At 40.7% G+C, this 17925-nt stretch overlaps 1 protein-coding gene across 2 annotated transcripts in view; it reads left to right on the forward strand.

Moving 5' to 3' along the window:
- The window catches only part of LOC122817610 (cartilage intermediate layer protein 2-like), a 193488-nt gene extending 181776 nt beyond the window's left edge, over positions 1-11712 (forward strand). For both annotated transcript variants that reach the window (XM_044090654.1, XM_044090655.1), the window contains one exon: positions 8071-11712. In XM_044090654.1, the coding sequence (XP_043946589.1) occupies positions 8071-10457 (2387 nt within the window). In that variant the 3' untranslated portion in view covers positions 10458-11712. The remainder of the gene's footprint in view (positions 1-8070) is intronic.
- The last annotated feature ends 6213 nt before the right edge of the window (positions 11713-17925 follow it).

The following is a 17925-nucleotide window of genomic DNA, read 5'->3' on the forward strand; positions in this document are numbered from 1 at the left end:
TTGTATGCTTTGAGAGATTTCTGAGTTTGACAAAGACTGTCCCCTTGGTCTGTATTTGAGCTGGCTTTCCAAGAACACCATGCTTCATATTGAGTATTTGTAAGCATTTCATTTCATTTGATAACCAGGCATTTTTTTTCTGGTTATGTACATTCTGGTGATTAGTAGGAAACAGGTATTTTGCATGTTTCTTCAGGTGCTGATAAGTAATTATGCTGCAACACTGGTTTTACTTGTGTTTAGAATGTTGGACCAGTCTTGGGTGCTGAGGACAGACTTAAGTTTTTGACAGTGGAGTGTGATTTGACTCCCAAAGAAATCAGCTTTGATGGGATCTTGTAGTGAAAGGACTATAGTAGAAAGCTGAATGGGTATTGGTTGTTGACAGATGGTGAAGGGGTAGTTATATGGGAAGCTACTAAGGGGCTGTCACTGATTATGAGGTCTAGGAGGAAGTGGTTATAGGAGTGTGTGGGTTGAAGAATTTTTTGTGGGTTGTTCTCAGAGTGGAGGTCTGTTATGTCACATTTGATTGGGCTCCACATGATAAGATATATAGGTTGTCATGTACATTTGTTTTGGTGGATGTAATGTTTTGTAACAGGGTGTTAAATATGTTTATAGATGATGGGAGTGAGAGATATGCTAAGGCTAGGTGGAATGATTTCTTATGTTTTGTAGGTGTGCTGACTAGTAGCCAATTTGGGAGTGTATCAATATTGCGGTTAGCCCAAGCTAGAAGTTGATTCTTGTCCTATGTTTTAAAAAAATGGAGAATTTCTCCACTGTTTTGAAGTCCAGATCTGGCATTCCATATTTTTCATTTTCTACATGGGGTCACGGTGTCACACCAACTGTCACCATCTTTCTCAATTCAGAACTACTCTCCTGCATTCTTCCATGGTAATGCCTGACCAGAGCTGGTCTTCTCTCATACAGTCCGTCCATCTCATTACTGGCTGTCCTTTTTCCCCTTCCTTTTTCCTGTCTCTTCCATATCTTCTTCACCAGGTCATCATCTACTTCCCTGCACATTTGCCCAAACCAAAATAACCTGTTCTATTTGACTTTCTCTGAAATTGGAGCTACTTTGGCTTCTGCTCTGATGTCCTCATTTTTGCCATCTGTCTCACAGTGTGTATCCTACCACCTGTCTGTAACCCTGTCAAATACCATTTATCAAGCACAACGGCTTGAAACACAAATAAGTGTAAAAACAATCACTTGCTTCATCTCAATCACCTCTAGCTTTCTCAACTGCCCTGCCTTCACTGCCTAGATTTACATACCATACAGTATTAGTGGTCACACCACTGTTTCAAAGGCCTTATGTTTCAGCTTCTTTGGCATTCTTCTGTCACGCACTACTCTGATACTCTGTACTTGATGACTGCAACTCATCTAATTGTAGTTTTGACTTTCTCATTCAGACTTTTATTCTCCTCTACTCCTCCATCCAGATAAATAAAGCTGTTAACCTGTTCCACTATTTCCCCTTCTATCTCAGTTTTCAGCTTCTTCTGAACTTCATTTGATCACATGTACCTTCAGTTTTGCATTCCATTCCTCTACATTTTGCTGAAAGTTTTTGCTTAGATTCTGCTTGTAATGCCACATCATCTGCATACAGCAACTTTATTAGTCTGTACCCTCTGACCAGTTTGCTAATGTAGTCCATCACCAGTAGAACCAGCAGTAGGCTCAGATCTGAACCCTGACGCACACCCACTCTAAATGGGAACACCTTGATGAGTCTGAGCACTTATGTCATTGACTCTTTATACATAGCCTGTGCTAATTCTATCAGTGTTTCTGGGACTTCAGACCATCATTTTCCCAGATCAGTTTCCTGGGACCCTGTCCTATACTTTTCCCAAGTCTAGGAATGCCGAGTTCGTGTCTTTCCTCATCTTTAGCTTCTCCTTAGCTATTTGTCTCACTGCAAACATTGGATTGGTTGTGCTGTATTATGAGCTGAATTTGAATTTCTCACCTTCCATCTTGCTTTCTACTACTCTGTGTATTTATCAAGCACTCTCTCTCCAGTACTTTAATGGAGTGTGACAGGAGACTGATATGTCCATACTGCCCAATGTTGTGAATATCCCCTTTGTTATAACTGGCACAAGAATATTTATTCTTCAGTCATTTGGGTTACGCCTCCCTCTCTGTCTATCATAATGTTATGAATATCCTCTGAAGCCATTTCATCCTTAACTCACGCAACATCTTGATCTGCCATGACCTCATCTGAGCCTGCTGCTTTCCCTATCTTAATTTCCTTTAGTATGGTTCTTACTTGTTGATTGCACATTGCCATATTTGTTTTGTTGAAGATCACAGACAGTGGTGAGTGAGGAATTTGCCCCTTCCCCACCATAGTGTGATCGCTGAGATGATATATAATTAACAGAGGGTGTAGGAGGGGTTCTTTCACCCTTTCAAAAATAGTATTTTCTGTTTTTTTTTTTCATTTATTTGTATTTTGGAAGCTTTGCTTGATAAATGGTATGTGACACGGTTGTCTCGTTTCATCCATGATTCTGTGATTGCTATGACAATCACAAGGCATTTATTTATGTTCATAATCTCAAAAGCACAATACAGCAATACAATGATCTGATTGTAAACAATGTTACCTACACTGAGGATGAAGATATAGCAAGCCTACAGTCCAATAAGTTTAGCTCTAACTCCCCCCTCTGTCTATTGCTCAAAATATACCTGAAACTGGCTTACTTCCAGCTATCACAAAAGACCAAGAAAAAAAGTGCTATGAAAAGCTAAAAAATACTGCACTGATCGGTCCTGACAATATCCCTGGGTGCATCTTAAATTGCATGAAGCACAATTTTGCCACACCCCTAACAACACAGTGCAATCTCAGCCTCTACACATGTTTCGTACTATGTAAATGGAAAAAAGCTACAGTCAGTCCCCTGCAGAAGGGAGGACTTTCCAGAGACCCTAAAGTCTGTCCAGCCTTATATGCTAAGCCATGGAAAGACTTATCATGGAACTAATCTATCAGGAAACACCTCTGGAACCACCTTAGTTTGGATTCAAGGACAGGTCATGCTTACTCAACCTGGTGGATTTTTTTGAAAAGGTCAACAAAGCAAAATGGTATACACCATATAGGTTCATAGGTTCATACTAGGCTATCGGCCCTGGGGCCTATATAAGCCTTGCCAAAAAGTTCCCTGGCTTTTGCCACCCAAGACGGTTATTTTCCTGCACCTCTGTCCAGCAGAGCCACATAGGTGATCCCCAGGGTGAATTTCCTATTTCCCATCCAACAGTCTAGATTCCTCTTAAAGAGGGTTAATGAGGGACTTTGCTTGACGTTGATGGGTAGTCTGATCCAAAGTATGGAAAGTCTCTGGGACAGGGATCTATCCCTCCAGCATGTTCTGTTTATTATGTTGGCAAGGTTTAGGTCCCTGGAATGTGTGGCACGGAGAGATTGGGGTTTCTTTAAGTGTAGCATGTCCAGCAGAACTGAGTTTGACATGGCTTTGTATGTTAAGCAGAGGTCGCCTCTTAGTAGGTGATAGGCGATGGAGTAGAGCTGGAGTTTTTTGAGCCAGTCTGCGTATGGCATCTGTTTGAGGCCAGTAATCCTCTTAGTGAGGTATTTCTGTGGCCTTTCTAGTTGTTGCAGGTGTCTTGCAAGGTATATGCCAAATGGGCCATTGGACTCTATGATGGGTTTGATGAGGGATGAGTACAGAGGAACAATGACCTCTTTTTTCTGGAGGAGAACCCTTTAGCGGTGAGGTGTGCCATGTAGAAAGATTTCCTGACTACTGTAGTGATGTGATTGTCAAAGGAGAGACTAGTGTCCACCTGTGTCCCAAGGCCTGTTATCACACTTTTGGTGTTAAGTAGGCTACAGCCTATGTGGTAATTCATGGGTACAGTGTTCTTCCCAAAGGGGATGACAGTGCACTTCTTGACATTGAGCTTGAGGCCATGACTTTGACACCAAGCATCAGTCTCAGTGAGGCCCCTTTGTAGAATGTCCACATCATTAGGCTATTCTATTATGGCTCCCAGTTTGCAATCATCTGTGAACTTTGTTAGCCAAAGACCTGCTGTATTAGCCTGGATGTCTGAGAAATAGATGCCAAACAGGAGGTGACCCAGGAATGAATCCTGTGGTACTCCGCTTGTCACTGGTTTGAAGTCAGATTTGGAGTTGGCTACTATCACTGTGTGGGTTCTATCGGTGAGCAAGTTGGCCACCCATCTTATGACATAGGGATTTATGCCCAGTCTAGTGAGTTTATCTATAATTCTAGAGTGGAGGATGGTATTTAAAGCCTTGGCGAGGCCATGATAGGCTGTGTGCATCACCTTACCCTCGTCCATAGCTCTGGTGACTGCTTCAAAGAAGTCAATCAGGTTTAGGAGACATGATTTTCCTTTTAAAAATCTGAATTGAGTGTGGTCCAGTGTTTGCAGGTTATCTGTGTCTTTGCTTATAAGTTCCATGATGATGTGTTCCATGGCCTTGCAGACCAGGCTCATCAGGCTAATGGGGTGGTAGTTCCTGGGGTCCGTGGTGGTGCCCCCTTTGTGGAGTGGGATAACCGTCGCTGTGTGCCATTCAGTAGGAACAAAGCCTGACGTGAGGTAATGACTGAACATGGTATTTAGGTGAGGTGCCAGTTCGTTCTGTAGTTCATGCGGAACACAGCCTGGGATGTTGTCTGGTCCCATGGATGCTGTGTTTTTGGCTTTGGAGAGTGTGGTCTTAACTTGTGCATCCGTGATTACAGGGGCTATGCAGTCTTCTGGTATAGGGATGGGGCCTTTGGGAGGTGAGGGGGGTAAAGTTTGCACTGAACCTATCCACCAGGATGTTGGCAATATCTGTTGGTTCTTTATATCTAGTGTCATTGTTCTGTAAGCTCAGAGCAGATCTGAGTGTTGCTATTGAGATTCTTGACATAGCTGTAGAATGCTTTGTGGTTGTCTTTAGAATCAGTGGCAATTTTATTTTTGTAACTAGTTTTGGAGGATTTTATGAGGAATCTCAGCTTCTTACTGAGTGTGACCAGGGAGTTCCTGCAATCATGGGATTTTACTCTTTTTTGCAACAGCTTCTTCCTTCTGTTGTAGAGTTTGTTTATAGCAGGGGACCACCAGATTGGCTTCTTTTTTTTGGAGGATAGCATCTTGGTTCTATTGGGGAAGGCACGATCCATGCACTCATGTATGTGTTTATACAGTGCATGTGTATAGGATTCAGCGGTCATACCTCTATTATCCATCTGCATGGGTGTTGTCATGTTTGCCACTTCTGTCTTAAAACGCGTGAAGTTGGCTTTGGAGAAGTTTTTTACAGTGGTTTCTTCATACCTCAAATTGGTTGAGTCTTTGGGCATAATTCCCCACTAAGGCATTGTAGAAAAGCCAGATAAACTGGAAATAAACCCCTCTGTCACCTGTTGTATTGTCAGCTGACTCAGAGATAGGATGCAAGAAATCAAACAGAGGAAGATACTTCCACAAAGAGACCAGTCACCAGTGGAGTCCCCCAGGGTTCTGTACTAGGACCTCTATTTTTCGTATGTGCTCTTCTAAAAATTAATACCAAAGGGCTCTGGCTGACTAGGTTTACATATGATTGCAAGCTAGGAATCCCCAAATGACTTAGCCATCCTGTAGGAAGGTTTTTCCCAAATAAATAACTGGTGCCAAAATTGTGGACTGAAACTAAATGCTAGAAACTGCATTATTGTATCCTTTGAGAAGTCATCTATCCCAGAGAACTACCACATTAACAATACATCCTTAAGAGTTGACCCAGTTGTTTGGGATTTGAGAACTTATATGGACATTGACCTAACTTTTGACCAACGTGGGTTAACTGTTTTAAGAAAGTCCTTCTATAATGCACAGCTTCTAAACAAGGGGATTGTGTCTAGATCTAGGGATGTCATTGTCCCCCTTTACTCAGTCATCAATAGTCCAATTATTGAATATAAAACCCCCTTTGGCACGTATCTGTCCAGACACTAGCAACAACTGGGACACCCAGAGAGATACCTTACTAAATGGATATAATGCCCTCTACTCTACATGGGACATGTAGGGCCTGAGCTCATGATCCACATCACCGAGGCCACATTAGTATGTTTTTTTTTTAATAGTCACATTTTGGATGAAATTGTCTGTTGCTAAACCATGACTAAAAAAAATATATCTATTTATATCTATATCTATATATGTATGTGTGTGTGTGTGTGTGTGTGTGTGTGTGTGTGTGTCTACTGTTTATTTTCATCTTTTTATCGAATTTACCGTTTATCGAATCGCAAATATCGAAACTGAACTTTTCCGACATTCGTTTTTTTCGACAGAGGCAGTCTACTGCTGGTAGTATGAGAAGTAAATGCATGAAGCCTTTATGTTATTTCTCGTATTCTGTAGCAGTTGTGTAGCTTGACGTGTGAGACGTTAGTGTCAGCAATGTTCTTTAAATGGTACATTACAGCAGCTGTAGCTTTTACATAGAGATTGCACTATAGTAAGGATAGGGAAATGTACCCTTATTGTCACTGTAGTGCAAACTTGGAGTTGGTATATATAATTTGCAGGGAGTGTGGGGGTGCAATGGGTCTTGCCACCCCCCGCAAAAATATTGGAGAATGTTGTTCTTTTTTTATGTGATTGTTATTTCAGAGATGTGTAGTTTGAAGAAGTGCAGTTTTGAAGAAGCGAGGTTTCGAATAAGTGGAGCTGTGTATTTGCAGTTTGATAAACTATAAATTTGATGTTAAAAAGTAGACCCATATATATATATATATATATATATATATATATATATATATATATATATATATATATATATATATATATATATGTATATGTATATATATGTATATATATATATATATATATATATATATATATATATATATATATATATATATAATTCTATTTTTAACATTCTTGCACCCCCCCACACCCCTTGCTAATTAAATACACCAACTCTGAGATCATACTACATTGTGGAAAATGGTAAACTTCCTATTCCGCACTGTACTGCAATCTCCATTCAAAACTTTTGAAGTTTCAAAACTTTGATCATATGGTCCCGACCATATGACTTTTGAAGTTTTGAAACTTCGATAATCTAATAGGTACTTATATACAGACATATAGAAAGATAACTAGCGCTAACAGCAGAAAATCTGCAAAAAAATACTGGGCAAGGGACATAGGCTGGGCTGAGACCCAAAATGTTCCCAAATTACTGAGATCCTGGGATGTAATTCAAACTCTAAGCCTCAAGCTCGGACCCTGAGATTTCCCAGATGTAGAAATCTTTTATGGGTATTGTTTGTTTTTTTCTATACCACAAGTTGCGAATGGAGAAGGAGTTGATGAGGGTAGTATAGAAGAGGAGACATGAAATAGCGTAAGAGCTAAACAAAATTAATCCGATCAGGATTTTAAGATCTCACTATATACTGTACAGAGTGAAAGACAGCATAGCGTGCACCTAATGTAGGGTAAATGGTGTAGTTAATGGAGTCATTTTTACATGGGGAGCAACTTTAAGGACAGGGCTAATTGCAACAGAGTTATTTGTATTTTAGGGTGGTGTTAAGGGGCACATTAAGTATATGCATCAAAATAATGTTGACTAGGTAAAACAGACTCAAATGTAGATGAAGGGGACATATAATATAAGGTACAGATTGCAGATGGAAGGTGATCACTAGAGATCAGTTCTGATTTCATTGGAAAAATTCGACAGTCAAAAGCTTAACAGACTGACCAGGTCAAGTGGTACCTCTCTGAGATGGTTCTTTTTTTATTCTTTCATATTATTTATGAAAATCATGTGTTCCCGTAGTCAGCAAGTATTTTGTGATTATGCAGACAAACACAAAAAGTGAAATTTTTGTCCAAACTATGACAGTGACACTTTCTTGTTTTGTTTTGTGGCATTTCAGTAATGTAAAATGTTATTCATCTGTTATGAGACAACTGTTCATATACTGTAAAATGAATTTATAATTAATGCTTTGTATGCATTTTTCTTATTTTTAGCAAGTGGAGAACAAATCTGTGATTCCAAGCCAGAATCTCATCTCATAAAATTACCAATTGACTGTTTTCAGACTGCAACAAATTCATTCTATTATAATGTTGGCAAGTGCTCAAATAAAAGGTGTGCTGGGGAACTGGATTATGACCTCAGGTGTAAGGACACTACCGAATTCTGTTGTGGAGTTGCCCGCATGACAATGCAGGAGGTCCAGTGCCAGGGGTACGTGCTCCCTGTAAAGGTAGTTGACCAGTGTGGCTGTGAGAAGTGTGTACTGCCAAAAATTTTACTCAGAGGGAGGGTCATAGCTGCAGATGATGGCGAACCTCTCAGATTTGGCCACGTCTTTGTTGATAATGAACAAGTTGCAATAACCGGCTTCAAGGGTGCTTTCACAATTCAGGTACCGCCAGACACAGAAAGACTGGTTGTCAAATTTGTTGACAGGGAAGAGAAATTTGTGGAAACCATTAAAGTGTTTCCTTTCGATCGAAAAGGAGGAGATGTGTACCATACTGTTTCAGTAATGCGTAAAAAGGAACCAATTGATCTAGATGCCAGTAAAACAAACACCATCCTCTTAGGGGAAAAAGAAGGTGATGGCCCAATGGGTGAGATGGTGTTACCATCAGGAACATTCCGCAGGCCCAGTGGTGAAATCTATAATGGGACAGTTAAAGCAAGTGTTACATTTCTAGACCCAAGGGACATCACAACAGCTGCAGCAGCTCCTAGTGATTTGAACTTTGTTGATAATGAGGGGGACATTTTGCCACTGAGGACATATGGAATGTTTTCAGTAGATTTCCGGGAGGAAGCCTCTAAAGAAGTCCTTGAGGCAAATAATGTGGAAGTACGCATGGATGTAGAGCAAATTAAAATGCCAGAACATATTGAAAAGATGAAACTGTGGTCCCTGAATCCAGACACTGGCTTGTGGGAGGAGGAGAGTGAGTTTCAGTTCATAAAGAGCAAAAGAAAGAAACGAGAGGAAAGAGTATTCTTAATCGGTAATATGGAAATCCGTGAGCGACGTATGTTTAACTTAGATGTTCCAGAAAATCGACGCTGCTATGTAAAAGTAAGAGCATACATGAATGAGAAATTTCTTCCTCATGAGCAACTACAGGGAATTGTAATTAGCTTGATAAATCTAGAGCCAAAGCCAGGCTACACAGCGAATCCCAGGGCATGGGGCCGTTTTGACAGTGTTATTACTGGACCTAATGGAGCTTGCTTACCTGCTTTTTGTGATGCTCAAAAGCCTGATGCATATACAGCATATGTTACTGCCACACTTGGAGGTGAGGAATTAGAGCCACCTGAATCTAGTCCTAAATTAAACCCAAATGTCATTGGCGTATCTCAGCCATATCTTCATAAACTTGGTTACAGAAGAACGGATCATGACGATCTTAGCTTGAAGAAAACAGCTTTTAAGATTAACCTAGCCAAACCGAACCCTAACAATATTGATGAAACTGATGGCCCTATATATGCTTACCGGAATGTTAAAGACTGTGAGAATGCTCCTGTCTCAGCAAATCATTTCCGTTTTTATCGTGTAGAAGGACACAAATATGAGTACAATGTAATACCTTTTCAAGAAAATGATTTGACATCTTGGACAGGGGACTATCTTTCTTGGTGGCCAAATCCACAGGAATTTAGAGCTTGTTATATTAAAGTTAAAATCAATGGGCCACATGAGTACATGGTGAGATCAATAAATGATGGAGGAACACATTATCGTACTAAAGGACAGCTATATGGAATCCGAGATATACGCACTGTCAATGATATGAGAATTCCCAACATTTCTACAGCTTGTCTTGAATTCAAATGTAGTGGAATGCTGTTTGATCAAAACATAGTGGACCGTACTTCAGTATCAGTTATGCCACAAGGTAGCTGTCGTCGTACAGGCATAAATAGCCTGTTTCAGGAGTATCTTTTTAAACATCCACCTCAAATGACAAATAATGACTCTGCTCTTTTCAATATGCTTGCTCCAGTTGACCCACTGGGTCATAATTATGGGATTTATACTGTTACAGACCAAAATCCAAGGCTAGCAAAAGAGATTGCTATTGGACGATGTTTTGATGGCACATCAGATGGCTTTTCAAGAGAAATGAAGGCTGACAGGGGCATTGCTGTGACATTTACTTGCAGAGAAAAACCTGCAACTCAAGAGACTTTATTCCAGAGACTCCAGAACTCACCATTGTTAACCCTTTCACAAGTAGGGCGCGACATGCGAGAAAATGGACAGCTTCAAGGAAGACCTTCACAAATAGTGGCCTATCCTTCAGTAAGACGAGGCCAGACAAGAAGAGTTTTCACCAGCAGAAGACGACCTGGAATGTTACGTAGACAGGCTCAATAATAATCTAAAAGTCAAGTGTACATTTCTCTTTCAAACATAACAGAACTGTAAAAAAACTTTCAAAAGGAAAGTGTCACAGCTTTTAATTAAGTTGTTTTGACATTGAAAACCTACAGACATATAGACTGAGATGTATTTTTTTTTGTTGATGGAAAAATAGCTTACCTCAATGTGCAATATGCTTCATTAAATGGAATAACTGGCAAACAATATGATTTTTTTAAGCTTTTCACCTCATATCAGTCCTGAGCCTATGATCTGTTACAAGGCAATGTGGTAGTAAAGAATAGTTGTATAAAATCTTATCATAAAGATAGATGTCCTTCTCTTTTCTGTTGCAGTATTCATAACATGAGGGCTGCAGCTAACCCGATGTTGGCCAGTATACAAAAGTCTTTCACTACTGTAGAATGTGTGGTACATCACACGTAAGTTGCTATTGTACATCGGCCATAAAAGTGATATACACAATCATCTACCTCTTAACTGAATGCCCCAGGAGGGAGCCAGCCTAAGGAAAGTGGGGTATGACCATCCAAGGGAAGGAACCAAACCGCCAGGGGGAAGGCTACAGGGATTGGAATACTGCAACTGAGAAGAGAAGGACATCTATTGTTAAGGGCAGATTTGACACAACTATTCTATGTCCTTCTATTCATCTGTTACAGTATTCTTAACATGAGGGAGAATACAAAAGCTCATGAAGAAATGGTGGAGGAAGAGGCAGTAGAGCTCTCCAGGAACCCATGGAGTATGGCTCTGGCAAACCTTGCTCTGGACTTAGAAATGCCACTGAATTTGTAATGTTTAGTGATGGTATGTAGAGAGGTCCATGTAGCTGCTTTGAGAATAGAGTTGTTGTCCAATGCCTTGAAGAAAGCACCTGACGAGGATACAGCCCAAGTGGAATGGGCCTTAATAGAAGAAGCAAGGGTTTTACTATGCTTCACATAGCAGAATTAAATAGCCTTAGAAATCCAAGTAGAAATAGTCTGTTTGGAAACAGGCATTCCCAGAACCCTTGGATGATAGGAAACAAAGAATTGGTCTGACTTTCTAATAGCTTTGGTCTTGTCTAAGTAAACTCTAAGTTGTCTTTGCACATCCAGGGTGTGCATCACCTTCACTAAAATTTTGTGCAGAAAGAAAGAAAGACAGTAGGTAACTAAATGGATTGGTTGACTGACAATTCATTGACTACCTTGGGCATAAAAGAAGGGTTGGTATGCATGGAGACCCTGTCTTTATGGAAAACCAAAAAAGTGAGGAGAGGCCATAAGGGCCTGCAGCTCAGACATGTCTGGATGAAGTGATAGCTAAGAAAAGCACAGTTTTCCAGGAGCAATGTTGCAAGAATGCTGATGAAGCTGGCTCGAACAGGGGAAGAGTCCACTTTTCTAGCACAAAATTAAGATCCCAAGGTGGAGGAATAGGTTTCCTGGGAGGTCTAATGTGAAGGCCGCCTGTAAGAAATTGTTCAGTCTCAAACCTGCTATCTGGGGAGAGTGGTAGAGGTGCACAGGCAGAAATAGCTGATATAAGGGCCTTCACTGAAGAGTACACCAATATTTTACTGGGCAATTCACACAAATAGGATAGAACCACAGGGATTTCCATTGATAGTGAGTACTGGTTTCATGTTTGAAACCAGACTAAAAATCTATGGTACTTGGCTAGGTAGGATTTTTTGGTAATGGGTTTCCTAACCTCCTGCAGAACCCTAAGCACATCCTCCTAGAACAGGTGTCTAAAAGGAATTAACACCCTATCACCCAAAGAGTCAGCTGAAGGTTAGTCAAGTGGGAATGGATGACAGTTTCTTTGTTCTGTGTGAGAAGGTCCACCCTGTGAGCTAACTTGTGGTGATTGCCCTTGGCTAGATTCAGGAGAAGGGGGTAACCAATGCTGTCTTGGCCAAATGGGAGTCACCAGCAAGAGTTTTGGTTTACCCTGCTGAATTTTGAACAGGACGTTTGGAATGATTGGAAGGGGAGGGAATGCATATAGAAACATCCCCTTCCAAGAGAATGAAAGGGTGTCTACCTTCCAGACCAGAGGGAGAAGGACTCTGGCACAGAATTGTGGAAGTGTTCATGAGGGAGGATGAAATGAGAACTACTTGAGGAATACCCCACTATTGGACAATGTCCAGAAACATAGGGCTGTCATGGTGGTGCAGGAGTTAGCATTGCCGCCTCACAGCAAGAGGTTCTCCGGTTCGATCCTAGGCTGGGGTGTCTTCTGTGTGGAGTCTGCATGGCCTCCGTGTGGTCATGTGGGTTTCCTCTGGGTGCTCCAGTTTCCTCCCATATCCCAAAGACATGCTGTAGGTGGATTGGACACCCTAAATTGGCACTAAGTATGAGTGCGTGCATGTGTGTGCCTTCTGTGGAAGGTTGGGTGCCAGGCTAGCAACTCGACACTGTAAAAACTCCACTGCCAATCATGAGCAGACAGGTGATCCACTGTGGTGACCCCTAACTGGGAAAAGCCAAAAGAAGGAGGATAATGTCCAGAAACAAATCCCTTTGAAATATCTATTCATGGGAGTCTATGGGACCTGCTCAAGGTGTCACACAATTTTGGTTGGATGGGATGTACACTGCCTGGAAAGTCACCCTTTATTGGACTGCCAGCTCCCAAACCTGGAGTGCCAGCCTCCATATCAGGTAGGATTTGGTTCCCCCTGCTTGTTCACATACCAGAGGACCGTCATATTTCTGTGAACACTTTTATAGGTTTTGGGAGAAAGAGGATGAAAGGTTTGAATGACTAGCAGGAGGGCCATCATATTCCTCACACTGATGTGTTCCCTGATTTTAGGCATCATTTAACACTTACTAACACACTGGATAGTATGTACAATGATGACAAACAATTATTAGAGCATATTAGGTCATTTAATGACCTTAGATTTATGCACCCAGACAAGTGAGGGGGTATTGTGATAATGCTATAGGATGAATATGTGCAAAAGAATGTTTGAGATGTTATACAGTGGTACATAACACTGAGATTTCTATCAATGAAGTACATTTAGGTTATAAAAGAGTGGACTGGGAATTACTAGATATGTTCATCCAAGATCAAATTACAGCACAGGAATATAACTAGATGACTACTGAATGGCCTAGGATCCCTGTGATCTTTGGGGTCCCTAAACTACATAAAGATCCTGTGAACCCCCCTTTAAGGCTAATTGTAGATTCTGGGTGGTCTAAGACCAGTTATATAACTAAACTTTTATATAAACAACTGAAATCAAAAGTTAGTAATATTTCCAATTTGTGCCACGATTCTTGGCAATTCCTGACTAAGTGTAATAATTTGTCACCTTTTGTTGGAGGTTATTTTATAACTGTCGATGTTAAGGATTTGTTTAGTTGTATACCGCATGAACAGGGCATGGAATGGTTTGCTTTATATTTGTCTGAAGGTGTGGGATTCAAACAAGATAAAATGAATGCCTTTTGTCAACTTATGGACCTAGTTTTGAGATACAACTATATACATTTTGAGGGACACTACTTTAAACAAATGGAAGGGGTGGACATGAGCTCTGCATGTGGCCCCCTTTTTGCAAATGTTGTCATAGCATGGTGGGAGAGAAATTTTCTGTACCCAAGTCCTTATTATTCCTACATTAGTATGTATGTATGTATGTATGCAAGATATTTTGAGGAGGATGGAAGGGACCCTCATCTGAAATAACTGGATTTATTGAATATATTAATCAATCAACTGACTTTTTGAAGTTCATTTATATGGTGAGTAGTGACAAAGTAGCTTACCTCAATGTATTGATTTCAATAGGTGACAATGGACAAAGGTTAAAATCAACCATTTACAGGAAACCAACTCATTCCAACACCTATTTGCATTATTCAAGCAATCACCCCATTCATTTCAAGCGAGTTGTGAAGGGACAAATGGTTAGAGCAGCACATATGGTCTCCGACCACACGGATTTCTTAGCAGAGTGTATGTATATTTCAAGTATGTTCTATAATAGAGGATATCCCGGGAGAATGGTCAGCCAGATATGTAATGAAGTGGTTGACAAACGTAATAAAGGCTTTTATGCCCCACTACTTGGGGAATATCAACTTGTGGTTAGAACAGAGGTGGTGGTTACTGACACTAGCATTGAGCAAAACACTGGTGAAATTACTGACATTACACAAGTATTTCATCCACATATAAGGAACAAAAAGAAGGGCGTTGTCCCTTTATTACAACTTATCAAAGCAGTAGTGCTATGGTTAGAGACATTGTATGTAAAAATTGGAATATTACTAGAATGGATAATGATTTGGTAGAGAAGATGGGTACTAGCCCCAATATTGTTTACAGAAGGGGATCAAATATTAAGAACATTTTGGAGAAGAACGGACAGAACAATAATACTGGGGAATGGTTCCTTGTGGTATGTGTAATCAATGCAGCCAGGTTTTTCACAGGCTAATGTCAATACATGCAATAAAAGTATTTATATAAGGGGAAGATAAAGTTGCTACTCACAGGGGATAGTATATCTTGCCTTTTTTTTTATGTTGGAAAGACTCAAAGAAAGCTATCCCAAAGAATATACGAACCGAACATTTTTATGACATTTCACATCATAGGGACACTGATGCTTTATATAGACATGTGAATAAGTTTCCCTCACATAGTTTTAAATTCCTGGTTCTGTACCAGGTTTTAAGGGACTCGCGAGGTGGTCCATGGAAACTATTATTAGAAAATAAAGAGACATGGTGGCAAATCTGTTTGAATGCTGGTTCACCCGCCTGGGTTAAACGATAAGATTTACATCAATAGCTTTTTAAAAATGAAAGTATATGACAGGTAAATGTTTTGTAAATATGAGTATTTCAATTAAAGTTTTAGTTGGAATATGAATATATCTTTATATAAATACACACACACACACACACACACACACACACATATATATATATATATATATATATATATATATATATATATAGTAATACTATCAGTTTAAGAATGCTTTCACAATTTTACATGGTTGTACTTTTAAATTTAACATTGTATAAGTTTATATTGGCTGCTGAATCTTAATGATGTAAGCAATCTAGTATATAAGGGTACTGTTTTTAACTGGGTTTGTCTGATGACGTTTGGTGATTACACCAAACGAAAACGCTTACCAATAAATGTGTTTCTATTTGGGAACATTTTGCCTGTTTTTCTACTGCTAGCCTTTTTTGTGGTTTTGTTGATGTGTTTCCTATGTTGAGGGGGGGGGGGTATCCCTTGAGCTTTCAAGTTTGCGAAAGCTGTCCCCATACTACATCTGAAGCTTTTGTGAACAACTCTTGAACTGGAGGTAGGAGGTACAGGGGGTGTCCTTGATTGAGAGACACTTGTTGGAGCCACCACTATAGTTTCCTCTTCAGACAGGGGATGAGAGGAATTGGAAAGTCTAGAGGGTGGGCATGCTGCATCCAAACAGACTTTAGAAACCCGTGGAATTTTCTCATATGAAGTTTTTCCAGAGCAAGCATTGGGATAGTGGATGCCATGAAACCCAAAACCTTGAGGAACTCCCTGGCTGAAATGTGGTGAAGAGGCAAAAGGTTTCTGAAGTAGGATTTGAGGTCCGGTGCCTTTGGAAGAGGGAGAGAGACTCTCATGAGGTTAGTCTGAATCCTGAACCCCAGGAAGATGTGATCTTGAGAGAGGCAGAGAATGGATTTTTTGTAGTTTATGGTGAAACCCAGGCACTGCAGAAGAAAAATGGCAAAAAGAATGTTTTTCTGTAGGATATCTGTAGAAGTAGCCATAAAGGGGAGCTTGTCTAGTTAAGGGAAAATAAGGATGCACTGAAGCCTGCAGTAGACAATCACATGAGCTAGGCATTTTGTAAATACCCTTGGTGCAGTAGAAAGTCCAAAGGGCAGGGCAGAGAACTGAAAATGCCAGGAAGCCACAGACAAATGTAAAAACGTCCTGCAGTTGGGGCATATGGGAATGTATAGATATGCATCTTTGATATCCAGGGAGACTAAGAAGGCTTTTGGCAGAATTAGAAGGAATAAGGTCTGAAGAGTTAACATGTGGAAGGTAGGTACCTTCAGAAAGTTGCTGAGATGATACAGATCTATGATTGACCTCCAAGGGCCATCCTTTCTGGGTACCAGAAGAATTCTGGAGTAGAAACTTTTTCCTTTTTGGCCTTGAGTGACTTCCTGAATAGTTCCTTGCCTTCATAGGTCTACAAGTATCTCTGGAAAGGAGGGTAGTTGTTCCTTTGGTGGTTGTAGGATGCCTGTTAAGGATGGCAGGGAGTCCCATACCAGAAAGTATCCCTTTTGAATGATGGAGAGAACCCAGGAGTCTTGAGTTATGTTCTCTCAGACTGGCAGGGACAGAGAGAGATGCTGGGAAAGTGGAATGTGAGTGGGGTGAATTGGACAGTCAGAAGAAACCAGGCTTGTCTGGAAAGGGACGCTTCTGAACCGGAGTTGCAGGGGCAGCCCTGGACTGTTGAGGTCTCCTACCATCCTTTTTTATTTTAGGTGGAGGAGGGCGGGAGTGCAAGCCTATGTACAAAGGCAATCTTTGCTGGGTAATTTCTCTGAAATTTAGGCACTGGAGAAAAAATGTGCTTTAATTCCTGCATCTCTTTTTCCTTTTCCTATAGAGATTTAAATAAACTAGCCACTGCAAGACCAAATAAAGAGGAATTGTCCAAATAGGCATCCATAATCTTGGATTTAATATCCTCTGGTAATGGCTAGAGTCTTAACCAGGAGAATCTCCTTAAGACAGAGCCAGAAGCATCCACCCAGGCAGAGGCCTCTGCAGCATCATAGCTGCATTTGATGGAGTGGCGGACTACCTGTGAGGAAGTTCCCAGCAAGGATGCAGCCAAAGTCTTATTGTCCAGGTAAATCTGAAATGACTTGGGAGAGTTATGAGAGAAGGTCTGAGGCAAACATGGTCATGTGTGTCTGGTAATTAATGGCTCTAAATACCAAGGTGGACAAAGTGTACACTTTCTTGCCTAGTCTTTCCAGGTTCCTGCTGTCCATATCTGAAGGTAGAAGAGAGGCTGAAGGCAGTAACCTGAATGACTTGACTGAAGCCATTGAAATCACTGATGAATCTGCTGAGGGATATTTAAATCAGAATTTACAATCCTTAGAGATTTTGTAAAATCAGTCAGGCTTCTTAGGAGCAGGAGGCTGGGAGTCTGGAGTTTGGAAGCAGAGGTGAAGGCATACAGGAAAGCAGGTAACACAGGAGGAATAGCTGAAGGACTGGGTGATTCCATCTGCAGAAGGTCGTAGTACCTTTTTTGTACTTCAGATACCTGAGTACTATCCCATTCGAAATCTTCTCTTATTTTATCTAAGGTCTTACCAAAGGAGAGTTCTTCCATAGGTGAATCAGTTCCATTGGAGTCCTCCTCTGGGGAACCATAATACAGAGGGGAGGC

This window comes from Protopterus annectens, chromosome 13.part0, assembly GCF_019279795.1.
Source record: "Protopterus annectens isolate FY-2018-M chromosome 13.part0, PAN1.0, whole genome shotgun sequence".
In the NCBI taxonomy this organism is placed as follows: Eukaryota; Metazoa; Chordata; order Ceratodontiformes; family Protopteridae; genus Protopterus; species Protopterus annectens.